At 41.2% G+C, this 20561-nt stretch overlaps 1 protein-coding gene across 1 annotated transcript in view; it reads right to left on the reverse strand.

Annotated features, from left to right (window-relative positions):
- LOC144091284 (matrix metalloproteinase-17-like) overlaps positions 1 to 19606 on the reverse strand; it is a 58771-nt gene extending 39165 nt beyond the window's left edge. The window contains exon 1 of the mRNA XM_077623502.1: positions 19192 to 19606. Within this exon, the coding sequence (XP_077479628.1) occupies positions 19192 to 19338 (147 nt within the window). The 5' untranslated portion in view covers positions 19339 to 19606. The remainder of the gene's footprint in view (positions 1 to 19191) is intronic.
- Positions 19607 to 20561: the final 955 nt, after the last annotated feature.

A 20561-nucleotide genomic window follows, 5' to 3' on the forward strand; every position in this document is an offset into this window, starting at 1 on the left:
GAATCCCATTTTATCTACAAGGCATCTGCTTCTCCAATGCAAATAGATCTTAAGAAGAAACCCAGGCTTTGTTTGAGAGAGACAGTGATCAATGCGGGCGCAGTGCTGAGCATCAGTGTAGCGTTTGAAACTAGACAGAGAAGCAGAATATGTGGGACACTGGGCAACCAAGAATTTTCATCATCCTCCCTCACTTTTTTCTTTTGTTATATCAGGAACAAAATCGGAACTTTAGCTCAATCTAAAAGTTTCTTGATTTGCCAAACATTTAGACTCCATGAATGCACCTATCACAGGCAAAGCAATCTTAGTGGAGAACCCCGGGAGTAGTTGTTTCAAAGAGCTCATGTTCTGCCATTAAATGAGTTCTGACTTGGGAAGAGAAGGTACTTTAAGCTCATTTTAAGTGTAGTTCAATATACAATACGTACACAATATGAAAATCATATTTTCATATTAAAATGAAGTAAAATTACAAAATTTCACTCCGTTCACTAGTCAGTCCTCTGTAAAATATTTCTCCATATCTGTACACAACACTACATTGTTAATGATACATCTTTCTCTCTCTCATCTCAGCTTCTTCTGTTTATCCAAGGTTGGGTCGGCAGGGAAGCCCAGATCAGTTGGGCCCGTGGCCTCCTCCCGGTGAGACGTGCACGGAAACACCTCAAAAGTGAGGCATCCTAATAAGATGCCTGAGCCAATTCATTTGGCTCCTCTCGATCTGGAGGAATAGCGGCTCTACTCCGAGCCCCTCCCGGATGACCAAGCTTCTCACCTTATCTCTAAGGGAGACACAGAAAAGGAAACTCATTTCAGCCGCTTGTATCCGGGATCTTGTTCTTTTGGTCACAACACACAGCTCGTGACCATAGATGAGTATTGAAGTGAGCATTGACGTCCCCCAGCAGAACGAGGGAGTTCCCAGAAGGAGGACTCTCCAGCACCCCTTCCTAGGACTCCTAAAAAGGGTGGGTACTCTGAGCTGCAATTTGGTGCATATGCAGAAACAAGAATCAGGTACAAAAAGGTCATTGGGATGCTACCCTCTCGTCTACCAGGGTGAATCTCAATGTACAGGCACCAGGCCGCGGAGCAATAAGTATGCCTACACTTGCTCGGCGCCTCTCACTGTGAATGACTCCAGCGTGGAAGAGTGTCCAAGCCCCTTCGACAAGAGTGGTACCAGAAACCAAGCTGCGTGTAGAGATGCGCCCGACTACATCGATCTGGAACTTCTCAACTTCCTGCATTAGCCCAGGCTCTTTCCCAACCAGAGAGGTGACATTCCACTTCCCAAGAGCCAGTTTCTGCAGCCGGGGATTGGATCGCCAAGGATCCCTCTTTCGGCTGCTGCCCTAGTGTCGTCATACCCGAGCTCCTCAGCCCCTCTCACAGGTGGTGAGCCCATGGGAAGCGTTTATTATACAGTCAATTATATGAATTACCCTATTCAAATACAACAAAGATAGTCGATGTAAAGCCTTTAGCAGATATAAAGGATTTTTCTGTTGATCATCAGAGCAGTCGTCCATGAGATACAATACGAGTAAAGCCTCTCATTCGCCATGAATCCATCAGATAATGACCTCTCTATTCTCGGCACCTAAATTGGACCACACACACATTCTTACCTTTGTTTGTCATGCTGACATCACGCCCCTTAATGAATGGCTGTCACAAACACACAGATGCACACGTTCGGTGGCTATGGTGTCACCACGGCAACCGCTCTGTGAAGCCTTTCTTCATGCCTGTGACCTCCCCTGCCCCACAATTCCTCCCTGTTTAAGCCTGATGCACAGCTGCCTGCTCCCTTCTTGTTCGTCCTCATTAACATGAAACACACTGTCACAAAATGTAACCTTGTGACCTGGTGAATCACAAGGTCACAAGGCCACACAGTCTGTTACAGTGTTTAAACTGTTCCCATCCTGGATATTTTGGAAGGCTACTACACTGAACCAGAATAGAAAAGAACAAGGGAAGACGTTAGTTGTAAAACTTTAGGATGCACCTGTTGGAGGGGAAATGTCTTTGTTTTTCTTCTTAGCTAGATTCACACATACAAATAACTTGGCCTAATTTACACATTTGTAGCTAAAAGGTTCTCAGGCCTAAAAATGCAGAGCTGCCAACTACCCCGGAATTTTCAGGGTTCATACCCGGAAATCGTGACCGGACGTTTGGTCGCCGGTTGTTTGGGTCTGGGCGACCAAACGTCCGGCGACCAAAAGTTCGGCGACCAAAAGTCCGGCGACAAAACAAGGTAAAACAACTCGGTCTACGCATCAATCAAAGCCAACAATGGCCCTGAGCAGTTTCACTGAGCGGACGTGAGTGTATAAGAGTTTGTATGTACATGAGTTGTCCCCTTAGGAAGGGACGTCAGTCAGGGTCTTAACAAGTTCTCCAACAAAACACAATAAAAGTACGGGAAATTTGGAGCTTTTCTTTAGCCTAATAATTAATAGGCCATTAAGTATGACTAAATAATAGTTCATAGTTTGTATTTAGGGAATTTGAGCAACAATTTTAAATGGTAATTATCAATAACCTTACGGGCGACCAAACGTCCGGCGACCAAAAGTCCGGCGACCAAAAGTCGGACGCCCAAACGTCCGAGTACCCCCGGAAATGCAACGCAAAATCCGGGACAAACAAATTGTCACTTAATTTTTTTTTAAAGCAACTATTTCGGAAAAGTACCAAATTTCCAATTTAAATGCCTCAAAATTCACACCATCGCTACGACTTCCGCCAATTTTTCAATTTGTACATTAAAAGATTTTTTTTAAATACAAAACTTGAAGTGTTCATTCAGAGATACATATACGCTAGCATAGCCACACTTTGAGCACGCAGCTAAATTTAGCAATTGATCCTAAAAATACATTTTCATGAGGAACACTAAAGTTCAAATCTCATCACATTTTAACCCAGACCGAGCCCGAGAAGAGGATGGATTCCGAAGAATCTATCAGGTGAAATATAAGACTGATGCGTTTTAAGTGCTGAATGAGTCCCTGATGTAAGAATGCTCAGTCACTTCACCCCGGGAAGCATTTGGCTGAGCTGAAGTAACAGGGAGAATAAAATGAGACACAGTCAGATTTGTTGAAAAGGACCCGGAAGGTTCTGAGTCAAGTGCTTTCTCTGACACAGGCTTGTAATTTATGTGGTGTTATAGAATTACATTTCCTTCACATATAATTGGAAAAAATAAACATCCTCACATTCATATGGTTAAAATGACGACATTTAATCGAAGGGGCTTTGTTTTGAGGGCTACTGAACACACAGCTTGTAGTTTGACTTCCTTTATTCTTTTGTTTCAGAAAAGATTAGATATTAAATAAATTGCACATTGTTTTATATGAACAGGTTGATAGTAGCATGTTTTTTTATGTGAAGCTGATGGAATGCTCGCCAGCTAAGACTCAGAACGATTCCCAGCTATTTTTTTTTACCAATTCCCATTTCTGCTCTAACAACCTTGCATGTTGGCCTATTCATTTGCACGCTGCTGGATTTAAAAGGGTGCTCTCTTCGTTTGCTCTAATTGTCAGTATATTTTTCAAATTGTATACCATTTCTACCCTAGCAAACTTATGGAGGAAATATGGGGGAACAGGTCTACATTTAACTCATGATTGGCACAGTAGTATAGTTCAAACAACAATTAACATGTGTGAAGAACATTTCTCAGAGAAAAAAAAATGGTACAATCGCATGTAAAACTTTTTCTTTCATGGCTGTTTGTAATCTGAAAATGCAGTATGTTGGGTCCCTGAATCCAAGACCCCCTCTTTGTGAAACTTCAAAGTGGAATCCCTCGATAAAATGAGACGGTATTCCAACTGAATTTGGACATATTAATAAATTAGGAAAATATAGAGGGCGGCCCAGTGGCGCAAGTGGTTAGCACAGCTCTGTGGTCCTAGGTTCAAATCCAGGTCATGTCCATCTGTGTGGAGTTTCCATGTTCTACTGTTTCCTCCGGGTACTCTGGTTTTCTCCCACATTCCAAAAACATCCACGGTAGGCCAATTGGACACTCTAAATTGCCCGTAGGTATGGGTATTCATTTATAGAACACAGTTAATAAGCGGGCACTGGTTACTGTCAGTCTGAACTGGAAAAATAATCAAAACAGCTCTCCTGCACTTTCTCAAAAGCATCAAAAAATGCAAATGTGGGGCTTTCCAAAAAAACATTTCATGGTATATTCTCATTGAGTATCATTATGTGAATTTCGTGCACGTAGAGCAATAAATGGCTTTTGCCTCTGCTCCCACTTCTCTTCATACCCGTCAAATCATTCCCAGACAGCCACTGTGAGACAGTGAAGACACTTTGGTTGGTAACATTGGTAATATTTCCTACATTCTTTGTGAACTGTCTTTTCACAACAGAATAAATGATTCAAGACAAGTTATTGCAAAGTTAAAAAATGTGGGAGTACCTATATGCATTGTTATTACAAGAAGAAAATGTTTGACCTTGTGAGCATCTCATATAAGCTACTCAATGCTATGAATAATCATTGTGATCCTCACCATGTTCCACATCCTTTCTGGTATCACCTCAGGAATTCTAGCAGCTGTCATATACCGTTTGAAGACGCCTGTGCAAAAATACATACATAAACATATGTGCATGAGCGCTTATGTCTATATTTACTTTTGATTTATTTTGAGAACCTACCCAACCAAGGTTCTTGTTGAAAATAAAGGTCAGTGAATCGAAAGGCAGTTGAGAGAACGCCGATTTTTTCTGTGAATGTATGTGTTATGGGAGATTTTTTTAGCGCATTGAGGCTTAAACTATTGTGTATATTTTACAACATTTTACCAAGATGGCAACTTGCTAGGCAGCTACTACATGGAAGTGACTGCCATAGACACTCATTGTCTTCCACCTACTCGACCTCGGAGACCTTTTCATTTAACATTTTCGAGACATGGACCTCATACTATTCACACACTGCCACTGATACCAGTGCCATCACCCTCACCACCCCTCTTTTTTCCCTAATCCAAACAATTCTGGCTCTTTGAGGAACGATCGTCATGTGACAGCACTCAGTCAAACATACACGTGAGACAATATTAAAAAGAAATGTTGCACACAAACACCCCATTTTTATTTTAAACATGCCAGTTTCTGCAAGCAATTTGACAGCGGTGTTGTTACCTCTTCTGGGTTTTCTTGATCATGTTATTAAAGCAGAATATTGGCAGCTCAGATGGCAAAGCTAAACGATTATTCTGGGCCTCTGCCTTGAAGCCAGCACAAACACCACAAACCACTGCAATTATACGAACTGGTCAATCGTTTGAAAAATAGCAGCAAAGCCAAACTTTGATCTGGTTAAAAAGAAGAGGGGCGGTGCTACAGTGGTTAAAATAGAACTGTCCACATGGAGTTGATTTGAGGTTTCCTATACAGGCTGCTCTATCGTGGCTACACGAAAGAGAACCTCATTATTATCGCAGTATTAAAATGCGATAGAACTGCAAAATCAAATAAAAATAGTCGTGGCCAAACCATGCTGAGACAAATAACAGACTTTTATTTAGACTTTTACTTTGAAACAAGGTTGATTTGGGAACAGAACCATTCCATAAGGAGGTATAATCACTGTTCTGTTAAAACAAAACAGAGAGAATCAGTTTTACTTGCATATCAAATGCACACGTGATTCTCAACTGTATAAGAAAACTATCAATTATATCATTTGAAAATGATGAGATGGGAAAATTAACGTTTTTTTAACACTCATGCAGCGTACCAGCCTAAAGATGGTCAAGTTTTGACTGATTGTTTTCAGTTCGTCTAATTATATTCCGTTCGTTCATAAAAAACATCCAACCACCTTGAGATATTGTGCCGCTTTGGCCGGTACTAAGATTTATGAAAGACTGACAAAACTCCTTCGCAGTTCACGCATCAGCTGTTGCTTTAAAGTTTTTGACCTTCATAATAAAACTCATGCACGGAATATGAACCTATAGCTGTATACATTTATGGAAATCTTATTAATGAAATCAAATCACTCTTTAAGAGAGTAACAAAAATACATTTGAATTAAATTAAAATAAAATGTTGAATTAGGTCCTTTACAACTCATACACTTGTGTGACGAAAACTGGCACCTCTGGGTGTAATGCAACTTACCAAGACTGCACACTGATTACCATACCATCAGCGATTGCTAAACATGGCGCTATTTTATAAACTGGGAGCAATTTCTTCTTTGTTAAATGATTACTCTTTGATAAACTGATTACCTTTCACACATCTAACCTAATCCTTGTAGAATTTGCCAATTGAATGGTATTTAACGGGGTGGAAGAGTGATTAGTGTGCTGGCCTCACTGGGATCGAGGGTTCGATCTTAGGTGAACTCTGACCTTCCTGTGTGGAGTTTGTATGTTCTGCCAAGCGTGGGTTTATTTCGGGTTGTCCAATTTCCTCCCACATCCCAAAAACATGCATGTTAGGCAGGTTGAACACTAAATTGCTCCTAGATATGAGTGTGAGCATGAATGGTTGTCTGGAAAATGAATGAATGAATGGTATGGTAACAGTATTTTTACATGCTGCGTGTAAGAGTATTGGCTAGTGTGTGTCAACAGTTTACTTTCCTCTGCACTCTTAAGGGATAATGTAAATTTTGTGTTAAACTGATCATTACTGTCAGTCAGTAATGCAATGAGATGCCATTACTGTGACTTTTGTCCTCATTAACGAGTCCAGCATAGACAGGACAAAACAAAAAAGGTCATACTTCTTGATAAGCAGTGTAACAGCAGCGCAAAAATCTAAATAGTGTACTTGTTCAGATGTTGTTTTTTTACTAGGATGTTAAGGATCTATTAATTCTCTAGCACAGTTCTCTCAAAAAATGATAAGTGAGGCCTCTAATTTGCCTGAAATAGACCTGGTCGATATGATAAAAATTGTTATCACAATAACTATGACATATTTTTTCCTTCAAATTTGAAACTTCAAACTTATGTGAATAAGTAAATAAATTACTTTTCTCATTCAATTATGAGAGTAACTATGTTACCTTACTTTATAAGAAACAAGCAGGGGGCCCAGCTTCACCAGTCCCACCTGCTTGTTTAGAACCAAAAGACAATTGTTGCGCTATTAAAAAAAATCTCTTTTGAAAAATGGGTTAGATGAGAAAAGAAAATTTCAGTTACACGCATGCGGGCCCCACAGATGATATTGCCCCTGCTAAGTCCACACTCTCAATAGTAGGCATCTGATCATGGTCGGGGGCTATGTAACCATGATATAGATGCAGAATCATGAGCTCCCACCGAGACTGAAGCCGCGCCACCACTTTGGAATGCAGAAGATTGTGCTGCCATCTTCAATTGCCTTTCCCAACTCGACACAAAATGAGAACTCCTCTTTTTTGGCATAATTGGTGAAAATGACGGTGCAAACATATGTAGACTATGCAAAAAAAGGAATGTATAATATATAAAGAAGCAGGAGTATGCTTTTTAGGAAAAAGTCAGGGAAATGTGATAATAATAATCGGACATAGGCCCTGTCGTCATTATCACAACACAAAAAGCCTACTTGTCATCACACGCAGAAACTGCGTGTGACGAAATTGATGGTGCTTCTCCATAAGCTACGTTTACTCGGCAAAGACCTAAATAAGTGTAAGTTACGGACTTGTAATTTGGCATTCTGCTGTTGTGGATACAGGTCGCTTACCTCTCGCTTACCTCTCCCTGTCTTTCACTTACCATACTTCAGTCAGCTAGTAGGAGACAGATCACCACCCAAACATCTTTTCATATTACCGCAGAAGGGAATGTGTGTTATGTTACCGCGAGTTTAGATTTCTGATGGATGTGGGGAAAAAACTGTCCTTAAGCCTATTTGTCCGTGCTTTGTGGGACCTATAGCGTCTGCCAGAGGGCAGCAGCTGGAACAGATTGTGACCAGGGTGGTAAGGGTCCCCTATGATGTGCTTGGCTCTGCTGAGGTAACGAGGGCTGGCAATGTCTTCCAGTGAGGGCAGAGAGCAGCCGACAATCCTCTGGGCAGTGTTAATCACTTTCTGCATGGCCTTTTTGTCTGCCGCCGTGCTTCCAGCGTACCACACTGTGATGCCGTACGCCAGGATGCTCTCTACAGTGGTTCTATAGAAGGTTATCAGAAGATGGTCAATTTCAAAAGGAAGGCTGACAAATGTTACCGATTTAAGCAGTGTTTGGGTGTTATTTTTGGTAAAACATTGTAAACCAAAGTGAAAATATGATGAAAATAAATACTCACACTATAGCGGTGCTGTTGTGTAGTTCAAGCAATTAACTTCAAGCGGAAATGACTAAACGGGAGCACTCGAGTGTGCACTGAAGAAAGTATGGATTTTGGAATCGTCACAGAGTGTAATGCTTAAAACCACCGCAAAAGAGCAGCAAGCTAACATATTTCTGCTCAGACATACTCATCAATAATGCTTGCAAATGCTCAAAGCTTGAGTTTACACACTTATAGACAAGGGATTGAATTTCTTTACCTTCTCTTAGGATTCGACAGCCGTTTCTGGCCACCATAAAAAAATCTAATATTTACGATGCACGGTTTGGATCCGACCGCCGTTTCCGGCCACCATAATGTCAACTCTCTAGGATACAGGGTTCGGACAAAAGTAGCGTGAGAATGTTAACATAAAACATCCACCCATCCATAAATCATGCTTCATCTATTCCTGCTCCCCGAAACACTTTTTTTCCCTGTCGTGACGGAAAGACTCGGCGAGACACGATGGTGCTGGACGCACTGACTCAACACGCCTTTCCACGTCATTTTGGGAATATCCGCCAGCGAGTTTCCAGGTGCACACACACACATATCCATCCGTCCGTACATCACACTTTGTAAGAATTACAGAATAGATAAAGCGTTATTTATGGATGGGTGGATGTTTTATAACTCCCGTCACGACAGAAAAAAAGTGTTCCGGGAAGCACCTAGATGTAAAAACAACGATTCATACATCAACTCTGCTTTCAGCTTTAACAAAAAAAGTTGAGTTTACACACTGAGAGAAGGTGAAGAAATTCAATCACTCATCTATTAGGATCCAACAGCCATTTCTGGCCACTATAAGAAAAATTGCAACTCTCTCCGATGCACGGTTTGGACAAAGAGAGCGAGAGAATCTTAACATACACACACAGTCACAGCCCATAAATCACGCTTTGTAAGGATTATAGAAGATAATATAAAATATGATGATTTTTGTTGTTCTGTTGTGCAATATAGATAAAACAACTCCCTCCTTACACTATGATAAGTAAAGAATAAAACCTGCAAAAATTTTGACAGGCGTCTTTATTTTTATTAATTTGCATTCGAACCAAAAGTTGCTGTGCAATATTAAATAAATAAAATGCATAATTAACTGAAGACATCATCACCATTAGCAAGCAGCCTCACAAAAAGAAACCGTTTAAATTTACCTCACCCATAGCCATTTACGAAAAAATAAAATTAAAACATGAGATAAACTTAACCTGCTTTAAGTTTTAGATTTTTGCAATGTTTTACGAAAAAATAAAATTAAAACATGAGATGAACTTAACCCATTTTAAGTTTTAGATTTTGCAACGTTTTCAGAATGTTTACATAAAATGGGGAAACACCTTGATATCAAGTAAGAAAAATATTACAAGCTGTCCTTGAATGAGGACAGTGGGCTAAAGAAATTTTCAATAAGGCTGCTCTTTGTGCACAGGTATTTACAAGGCATTTAAAAGAAAGAAAGAAAAAAGAAAGGAAGAAAACGCCAGGGAGAATTCACTTGGATCTTTTAGTGGGTTGGCTCGATGTTTTCCTCCATCTCATAATCGATTTTTTTCCGTGTTATTGTCTTTTTGCATTCATGCTCCGTGTTAGCCGCCTATTGATAACCATGCTAAAAACATTTTTCCTAATCATCCTCTTCTTCTCCTGAATGTTGGTTTGGAACTATATCAGTCGAGTGGTGTAATTGCAGTTTAAAATTATCTTTTTTTTTTAATCCTACAATTTTATTATTATTGTTGACAAAAATTATTTGAGGAAAATTATCGTTATTGTTTTATTGCCGGAAGGTGCATTTCCACAGCACAGAGAGATGCTTCATTTTTAAACAGTAGACATAAAGAAGTAGTCAACATAGATAAGTGGTAACATTAATAAGTGGTCAGGTACAAAAACTTACTCAGGTGGCTAGCAGCCTAGGGATTTTTAGTGCAAGATAAGACAATAGTCTTGATTAGGTCCTCTTAGGTGCAGAACTCGAGTTAAGTATGGGAATAAACTCCCAAGTCTGTTTGTTTTGGCAGCTATGGTCCGGTAGCACCTGCCAGGAGGCAGCAGGTTGAAGAGGTGGAAGCTGGGATGTGGATTGTCTTTTACGATACTCTTTGCCCTTCCCAGGCACTGGCATTTGTAGCCAAAGCAGTTGAGCGACTGAGCTGCTAAAACAACTGAAAGCCAGCCCGTCAATGCCTCCCGAGAGACCAATAGATCAACCCCTGGGCAGCCGGTGGGGCATGGAATTGTAAACAATACCTCAGGGTAGATAAGCCCCCACCGGCCAAACAGACAGTGGGACAGGGCATCCACAAGACTGTTGAGCAAACCGACAGGACGAGGGGCTGCCCATACCAGGAGAATCACCAACAGCTGGGCAAACTCTGCTCAAATGGTAGGAGACTGGGCGCACAAAGGCCGGTTTGTCAAAAAAAACCCTCAAAAGGCCAAGATTGAGACCACCTGGGGGCAAATGCCAAAGCAGTCGAGCTACTGAGCTGCCCATGGGGCTGGTGAAACAGGAAGGTGCCGGCCACTGCTCGGGTAGCAGGTAGGCAGGTGGACAAAAGGCAACACACGACCACAGCAACAACGAGGGGCTGGGGTTTAGAAAGCTACCGGTGATGAGCATGCATGGGGTAAGATGTCACCCGTCCGAGCTCCACTGCCACCACGGCAAAAGCATACAACCACATCGCAGAAGCCCATCCCGTAGGCGCCAACACCACCCATAGGCCTGAATGTTTAAAAAGGCGAGCTAGCGCATTACCAAGGCATCCGGCATGCATTCCGGCACCAAACACCCAGCAATTAGGTCGCCATTCACCTGACTGAGGCTGCAAAAGTCCACAACAGAACTAAGTAACTCCCAAAGGGACCCGACGAGGGACACAACGGCAGACTCGCCACCAGGCATGCAGCCCAAGCTGACAGCAGCTGGGACATGAATACTACCTGGGCCCTGCACTCAGAAGAGTGCAGAAAGAGGGCCACAGGATCCCACCAAGCAACATAGCTCCCCTGATATAACCCAGCAAGGGAATCACAAGGCCAGAAGCAAACCCAGGCACCACAGCAGGCGGAAATCCCAATTGCGGGCTGGGTAAAGCGCTCCGCAACACCGCCTGTGTGGAGTCATCAGGGGAACCGACCGAAGAGCGCTGCAACAAGAACATGGGCTCCAATGACGCAGAAGCCCAACTAGACCCATCGCCGTAGCACTCGGAGGTTGAACCAGCCAATAGGAGACAACAGCTGCAAAACCCAGGTTGGGCATGTCAGGCAGTCATGGTTCAGGTACAGCCGACAAAGCCTTAGGGAGGTTGGCACCCAAAGGGACCGTAGATTCCACCAACACTGCAGAAGTATAACCACAGACGCAAGTTGAAGATCAGAAGATATATGGCCGCAGAGCAAGAGCACACGACTCACCAGGCACTTTGAGGGCGCCCAGTTTGAGGGCGGGCCTCTAGCGACCTGAGCCTTAGGGCAGTGTTTCCCAACCTTTTTTGAGCTGCGGAACACTTTTTGAATTGAAAAATCTCAAGCACAGCACAAGTTGAAAATCTTCCAATCTGAAAACTGTCACCTATATTAACAATATAAAATTCTCATCATATTTTACCAACACGAAACCCCAAAAATGATTCAGGTATCTAATTTCTTATACCGACCTCAAGGTCGATGTCGGCGGACCCCGAACATCTTCCAGTTGGATGGCTGTAAAAATAATTAATGGAATGGAATGTTTTTAATCTCATAATTTTATGACTTTTACTCCCAATATTACTTAAAACTCCTAAAATTACGTGAAAAGCTAAGTTGTGCTCACACCGACTTTACGTCGCCAAAAGTTGATACCCTTGAAACCAAACAACTTCCGGTTCACGTAACGTAAAAAAAAGGAAAACAACTTAAATCTCCTAACATTAGGACTTTTTTTTAAAGTCCCAATATTACTTACCTCCTAACTTTACGAAAAGAGCAATTTTGTGCTCATACGGACTCAACGTCGACAAAAGTTTAAGCTCGTGAAGTCAAGCAACTTCCGGTTCATGTTACAGAAAATAAGCAACAAAATTACTTTAATCTTATAGTATTACCATTTGAATCTTGTAATATTACTATATGGATTTACCACCTGACAGCAAGGCCAGACTTGAGCAGAACAGAATTCTATCATGTAATTGGTGTATATAAATCCATGAAAGTGGACGTTTAAGCAACATTGCATGCTCATGGTAGAAGTTTAATAAATGACAAATTATGCAGATCTATGATAAGTGGGCTAAGCCATTCTTCAGCTTCTGGCTGTGAATCAGAACACTTGAGATGTTTTTGTGGAAGGAATCCACAGATGGAAGAACTAACCTCAAGGAACTAAAGACGGGATCAGGGACTGGCAGAATGTGATTCATTTGAAATACACGGTCATGCTCGGAAAAGCTAATGAGAGGCACTGGTGGTACTTCTGGGAAGAAACTATGTTACATTAGACCTGTGGGAGGGACCATCAATGATTGGAGCATGTTCCATCAAACCAGAGGACATGAGACCAGAAGTTCCAGGATTAACCAATAGAAATATTTTTTCATTTAGCAACAAATGCACCTTCATTTAGAACCACACTTTTACTGCTTGTTAATGCATGTATTTCTGCACAAAGTATTGAAGCAATGAAGCCGATAAACACAGTACAGCACAGAACTCTGCATCATATGAACTGTAAAATATAATTCTTTAGAAATTGCTAATGAACATAAAAAAATTCAGTTAGTATTTAGTATTGAAATTTCCTGTTACTCCCATTTTACATGGATTACAAATGCTTTTAAGCGCTGCACTAGATAAGAGGGGAGCATGCGTGGCTCAGAGCTTTGCTTAAAGTTTGTTTCACTTAATTAGTTTTAAAAAAGAGCAAGACACAGCAGTGCACAAGCCCCACTAAGCGATGCAGCACAAAGCCAGGGCAGGCATGGGTGTGTGGGGGAGGAGCAGAAAAAGTGGAGGAAGACAAGTCTCTGTGGGCGGGAGGCTTTTTTGTGGCCCTTGTCCCAAAGGGGAAACGGTTATGAGCATGACTGAGCCGAAACAAATAAAACCACTTAAAAGCTGGACAAATAATTCAATGACAGCTGAGGCTAGCTTGATCGGTGGGGGAAAACACTTTTTTTCTACATTCAATCAATCTAGAGGGTCACCGGTGGGAGGGATGGTGTCGATAGCCCATCTGGCTCCGCAGAATCATAATTTACACACTGCCTTTATTCAAATAATCAGATGTTGAACTCAGCCCTCTGTAATTCATCCAACCAGCCGTTCATCTACACATTTCTTAATCCAGTAGTCTACGTTAGGTATTTTTGGGATGAGCTGGACCCAAGCTCCCGTAGGCAGGTGGAAGGAAATGGCTTAAACTGGTAGGCAGTCAGTCGGTAGGCACATATTCACACCTACTGCTGCATTGAATTGAATGCTTATACAAGTATAATGAGATTTAAAGCTTTCACCACATAGTGCACAAATAACAACAGAAAACAAACAGACAAATACATAATCAATAAATAAGAAATACATAAATGAGTAGTCAGAGTGAGATCAGCAGGACTACCGAGTATTTATTTATTATTTATTGATTATTCATTTGTGCTTCATTGAACATCATTTCACCATTTGTGCTTTCATTGTGTTTCAAATTCATTCATCAGATTTAACCAACAAGCATGTTTTGGGAATTTGGGAGAACGCTGGTGTAATGAAATTTAAAAAAAAAAAACTTAGACCATAACCGCAAAGGTATCCAGAACTAAGATTCTAATTAGTGAGGAAGATCAGCCAACCAGTAGGTAATGTGTTACCCTAGTGAGATTCAAATCATTTTGACATAATCACTATGTGCCCATAACGTTTTTTAACACCCGATACCCAGCCATCGACCAAGCTGCCGTTGACACTACCATTGGTATTGGGGTTTTCAATTCAAATTTTAATTGATGAGTTGTAGGATTTTTTACATAATTGCTAAGAGTAGAATAGTGTTTCCCAACCATTTTTGACATGTGGCACTGTTAGCATTGCAAAAATCTCATGGCACACCACTAGCAGCGACGCTCGAGGCGCGTCAGGTCAGGACTCGGCGCGTGTCCGACTTGTGCTGGTGTTGCTCGGGCCGTTGCAGTCCTACTTTCAATATAAGGTCATACTCATCAAGGTTTTATCAACAGGGATGAAAGAAACACTAAGAAAGTTGATCAAAAACAAAATTTTCACACCGACCTTACATTGCCAAAAGTTGAAGTCTGCAGACCACAAACAACTTCCGCTTCACGTGATATAATGCAACAATTTTATTCTTGTATTTTTTTAAAACTTTTTCTCCCAAAATGACTTTAAACTCTTAAAAAGCAATTCTGTGGTCGCACACACTGTCACCAAAAGCTGATGAACGTGAAACCAAACAATTTCCAGTTCACGTTACATTAATAATAAACAGCAAAACAACTTTCATCTTGTAATATTATAATTTGAATCGTGTAATGTTACAATATGGACTTATTGTTCGTCATATTTCGGTTCTAATCTCGTAATATTACCATTTTTCTTTTGGAATATTACAATGTATCACTGCTTGGCAGGTCAAATGGCACCATTGTGCTACTGCACAGTGGTTGGGAAATAGTGGAGTAGAGCATAAATCAGTCATCAATCAATCATTATCAGTTTTAAGGCCTAATTCCTTTTTCCCATCGGACCTTTGAAATACTGAAAAGCCACTGAAAAATCATGTAATGTGAAATAAAACGTTTGTGTCCTGCAAGATGTGTTTGATGCATGCTGCTGTATCTGCGGTGACTGACATGTAAAAATCTTTAAAAATTGGAAGGCTATTTGGTATGGAGGTTCACTCGCCTGACTTCAGTGCGGGCAGGTGTGTGCTCGATTCCCGCTGGTGCCATGAGTGTGTGTGCCCTGTGGCTGACTGGCGACCAGTCTAAGGTGTAGGCTGCCCTTTGCCTGAAGTCGGGTTACACTCTAGCAACCCCTGCATCCCTTAAAAGGATGAGTGGTATGAAGGTATGAATTAATGAATATCTCGTAGGCAAAACATCTACATGAACTCAATAGTGGTCCAGAAACAGTTATTCTTATGAAAATTCCTGCTCCAGTGAAACCTATGTTATGAGGTAACTCAGTGAACAACTGAACATGATTGTGTCATTTTTCCGACAGATTCCTAAAATATCGGAACAGAAACATAACACTGGGACTGGGAAGCAATACAAAAGAGCCAACAGAATGTCCATCATCAAATTTGGTTTGAGGCAGAACAAAAGATAGAAAGTGTAGGGACACTAAAGACCCAGATGCTTAAGAGCGTCTGGGCAAATATTCTCGTGGCTTGAGGCTTGAATTTGTTATGGGAGACAAAAACATCTGCTACAAAAGCCATAACACTGAAAAGTATGATTTCAGCAGAAGCTCAGTCTTTTTGGACCTTTCATTAAACTTATCACCTGACCATACTTAGAAATGGCATTTAGCTCAGACATTTTCTACCTCTACTTATGAAATTAATTGGTTCAATAACTTTTTTTGTAAGTTGAAAAATTTGTAAGTAGTGTAGTACTTTATAAGTAAATTCTCTAATTTGTTCCACGGTCCCTCACAAAACTACCAACTAAACCCTTTAAAATTGATCAAACTGTCCCTTTTTTTAGGAAAGATGTAAAAAACACAAAAAAGAGACATAACGATCCAGTGGCGGTCGGTGCATTTTCTCGTAGCGCCTTCAACGTATCAATCCAACCCTCAAAAACTATTTTATGGCTATAAAACCTCTACTGCAGCTAGAGCTGAGACACATAAAAATAATCAATAAATCAATGCACAAAAATGGGGTAAAATCCACTTCCTAGCAGCAGTTCATGATTAAATACAAATACTGGAGCTTTTCAGACATTAAAACCAGGCCAGGGGGGCGATTTTCCCGGGAAAAGACAGCGATGAACGTCAATGGCATACGGGCAAACATTGCCCGAAAATGGGGTAAAATCCAGCCAAAAACCGCATTTATTGATTAAATACAAATACTGGAGCTTTTTAGACATCAGAACCGGGCCCGGAGTATCATTTCCCCGGTAAAATGACAGCGATGAACGTCGATACGTCCATACGTGAAATGACAAAAAATGCACTAAAATCAGGTAAAATCCACTTCCTAGCTGCATTTATTGATTGAATACAAATACTGGAGCTTTTGAGACATTACAACCAGGCCAGGGGGGTGATTTCCTCGGGAAAAGACAGCGATGGACGTCAATGGCGAAATGGCAAAAAATTAACTGGGGTAAAATCCACTTCCTAGCAGCATTTAGTGATTAAATACAAACACTGGAGCTTAAATACAAACACTGGAGCTTTTCAGATATCAGAACCGGGCCCACAATTGAAATATTATTTAGGAATATAGCCATATTATACTCACCAAAAATTCTTTTTAACTGTACACAATATCCATCATCCTTTCTTTATTCCTTCTGTTCTATCGCCATCGAAGCTAATGATGAAAGTCAAGCCTGTCCTGTCATATTTCCGGAACTGTGGGTGGAGTTTGCGATCTCTGGCTGCCTCACTAGCCAATCATAGTTGGTGAAAGCAATGATGTATCCCAGCCAGCAAAATGCTAACGCCTTTGAAAAATCATTGTGGGGTTGCCAACTCGAAATCTGATTGGTTAAAAGCAACAGTCTTGTTTAATGCAGCAGACCCCGCAGAACTGATTGTGAAGGCTTTGAGGCAGATCTGATCTGGCAACAAATAATGGCTGAAATGTGATTGGTTAAATGCTTCAATATGAAAACACACATCTGGAAGCAGTGCAACCAGGGAGAAAAGCATTGAAAGGAAGTTAACAGACCATTTGGAATAATAAGTATTGATGGACAAAATATAATATGATTCAGATATTTCTTAGGCCTGAAGAGAAGGCCTTGAAGGCCCTGATGGCCCGCCACTGTAACGATCATAAAATTAACATATTTACTCGCATATAAGCCACATTTGTAGGAGAAAAAAAGATGACTTAATCGAGGGTACGCTTCTATGTGCATAAAAAGATGACATGCACGAAACTGCACGGTGACAAAGACGAAACTCCATAACGCAAGACAATGCGACCAATACGGTCATTTATTTCAAAATAGAGAAAAGATAAACAGATAAAATAATAAACACAATTTATTTAGACGTATATGAATGAAATTCAAGAAAAAAAAACTATCTTGCAAAAAACTTTAAAAAACTCACTTGTGCCCGTCACTGCTCGCTCAGGGCGTCGCCATCTTACCTAGGGCACCGCCGTTTTACCTAGTTAAACCTGCTCTGACTGGCCAGACACGAGTATCCTTGATTGATGTGTTTGTAGCGTTTACCATGTCAGCACATCCCAATAGTTGTTAAGGCTGATCGAAGGTCTTGCGGTCGATCGTTAAAATATCAGCCTTGATACCTGCATAATGTGTATCTCATGCTATTATTGCACCCAGAAACTTGGTGAACACAAGACCGCTACGAACACACTTCCTGGTTGTACTGCTCACGTTACTTCCTTTTTGAAAGGAAATGAATTCAATTTGGCCAGCACAACATCTTAAACTTCTGGTGAGAACATTTTAATTTCTGTCATTTAAAAAGCATCGGGTTCTCATCAAGATATACTTATTTCTCTCTCTTGCTTTATCCTCATTAGGGACGCGGGGGTGCTGTAGCCTATCCCAGCTGACTTCGGGCCAGAGGCGGGCGACACCCTGAATCGGTGGCCAGCGGATCAGAGGGCACAAGGAGACGGACAACCATTCATGCCCACACTCATACCTAGGGGCAATTTAGAGTGACCAATCAGCCTACCATGCATGTTTTTTGGAATGTGGGAGGAAACCGGTGTACCAGGAGAAAACCCAGGCAGGAGAACATGCAAACTCCACACAGGTGGACTGACCTAGATTTGAACCCAGGACCCCAGAGCTGTGAGGCCGACGTGCTAACCATTCAATCCACCGCCCGTATAGAGATTTTAACCCAAAATCAAAAATTGTTACCACATCAATTTTTTTATGATACTACTTTATTGAAAAAAGGGGGCTCTGCTTTTCATTGGTTGGAATGAAAATGTGCACACACTGCAACCCTTGATGCTTTGGACACCTATGACCGAAAAAGTTGCCCTTGCCCTATAAAAAGTTAAATCAATATCACAAAACAGCCATCATCTGTTTAGACATCATTTCAACCACAACAAAGCAATATGGCTAAACTCTATCTTAAATCTCCATCAATTCGAACTCATCCCAAAAAGTGTCGTCTTTTTGACATATTTCCAAAGCGCGACGGAGAGAAAATGACACATCCAATAAATGGCATTGTCTCGTGCTGTCACCGAGCTGGAAGTGTGCCTCGTTTCCTGTCAGCGGGATGCGTGACAGCCGTGGCGAAGGCATTCATTGCAAAGCTTAAATATTATTTACTGTGTCAGATCACGGTTCTCCATCACTGTTTTGGTTTCACAACACCTCGGCTGCTTGTTAAGCAAGAAGCAATGCATCTGCATCAATTTCAAAATAAAGGAAATGTATTGACGTTTTTTGCGTAACTTGGATCTTTCTTGTTTTCTTATCTTGAGACACTCCTTTGCATCTCAAAAGGTTTTGTCACATGAAGATTTCGTACTTAGAGGCATTCGTAAGTAGAGGTAGGACTGTTTAGCCTCTCAAAATTCTACCCAAAAGCGGTATTCATCCACTCGGAGGTGAAAAAAAGAGGACAAAGTTGGTAGACAGGGAGGTGACTTACCACACCGGTGCCTTCCCGTTCGGTCTGCGGGGGAGCCGCTCGGCTCGGAGGCAGGAGCAACACAATAGTCACCAGGAGCAGCATCTCCGCGCAAATATTCCCTGTTTGCTTGAACGGAGACAGGCTGCTCCAGCCGGGAAGTGGCATATCCACAGCGCGGACAATGTGTCGTCGAGCGTGTCAAGCAAATAAAAAAAATGTAAAAAAAAAAAAAAAAAGAAGACAAGAATGAATAAATCAATGGCTACCTCCCAGTGGAGCGCAAACACATAAAACACATTAAAACGGGTAGCTGAAGAAGTTGGCTTTCCGTGTGAATATGAGCTAAGTGGCCATGATGTCCGCTCCTAAGCAAGTAGCAAGTGGCTTAAGCTTCCCGGTCTGGGGTTGTGAGGAATGGAAGCAGCTGCGTGGGGTTTTTGTGCCTCATACTCGCGCGTTAAGACACACGAGTAGACGGGGCTACCCAGCGGGGTGAAAGTAGAGGCGGGCGCGGGGGTGTGTTTTGAGCACTTTTTTTTGTTTTACCACTACGTAACTGTAACCCATGTAGAAAATCAGATCATAAATTAACATTTGAGGGGTTGCGGAGAGGAAAATATATTAAACCTAAGGGAAAGCTAGGAGAGGAAACCAATTGGTGAAATTAAATGATCGTGGACTCGGCCAATAGGATTACCGTATTTTCTCGCATATAAACCACCCCCGCGTATAAGCCGCACTCTTAAAAATGCCTTGAAATCGTTGAATTTAACAATTTCTCGCGGAGGACCGCACCCCGATTCACAATTTTCACCCCCATATTCATGGTTTTAGTAGGGAGTACAAATGAGTTACTTTGAAGGGAAAATCTTAAGAAAAATCATCGCACGTAGTATTTCTGAGATACTGTGTGAACCAAAAGCACATTATTAGGGTCAATATCATAAGGAAGTTAGTAATTGTTGAAGGGAATATATTAAGAAAAATCATCGCATGTGGTATTTCTGAGATACTGTGTGAACCAAAAGCACATTATTAGGGTCAATCTCATAAGGAAGTTAGTAATTGTTGAAGGGAAAGTCTTAAGAAAAATCATCGCACGTGGTATTTCTGAGATACTGTGTGAACCAAAAGCACTTTATTAGGGTCAATATCATAAGGAATTTAGTAATTGTTGAAGGGAAAATATTAAGAAAAATCATCGCATGTGGTATTTCTGAGATACTGTGTGAACCAAAAGCACATTATTAGGGTCAATATCATAAGGAATTTAGTAATTGTTGAAGGGAAAATATTAAGAAAAATCATCGCATGTGGTATTTCTGAGACATTATTATGGTCAATATCATAAGGAAGTTAGTAATTCATCCAGTAATGGTTGTTTTCTT

Source organism: Stigmatopora argus, chromosome 16, assembly GCF_051989625.1.
Source record: "Stigmatopora argus isolate UIUO_Sarg chromosome 16, RoL_Sarg_1.0, whole genome shotgun sequence".
Lineage (NCBI taxonomy): Eukaryota > Metazoa > Chordata > Actinopteri > Syngnathiformes > Syngnathidae > Stigmatopora > Stigmatopora argus.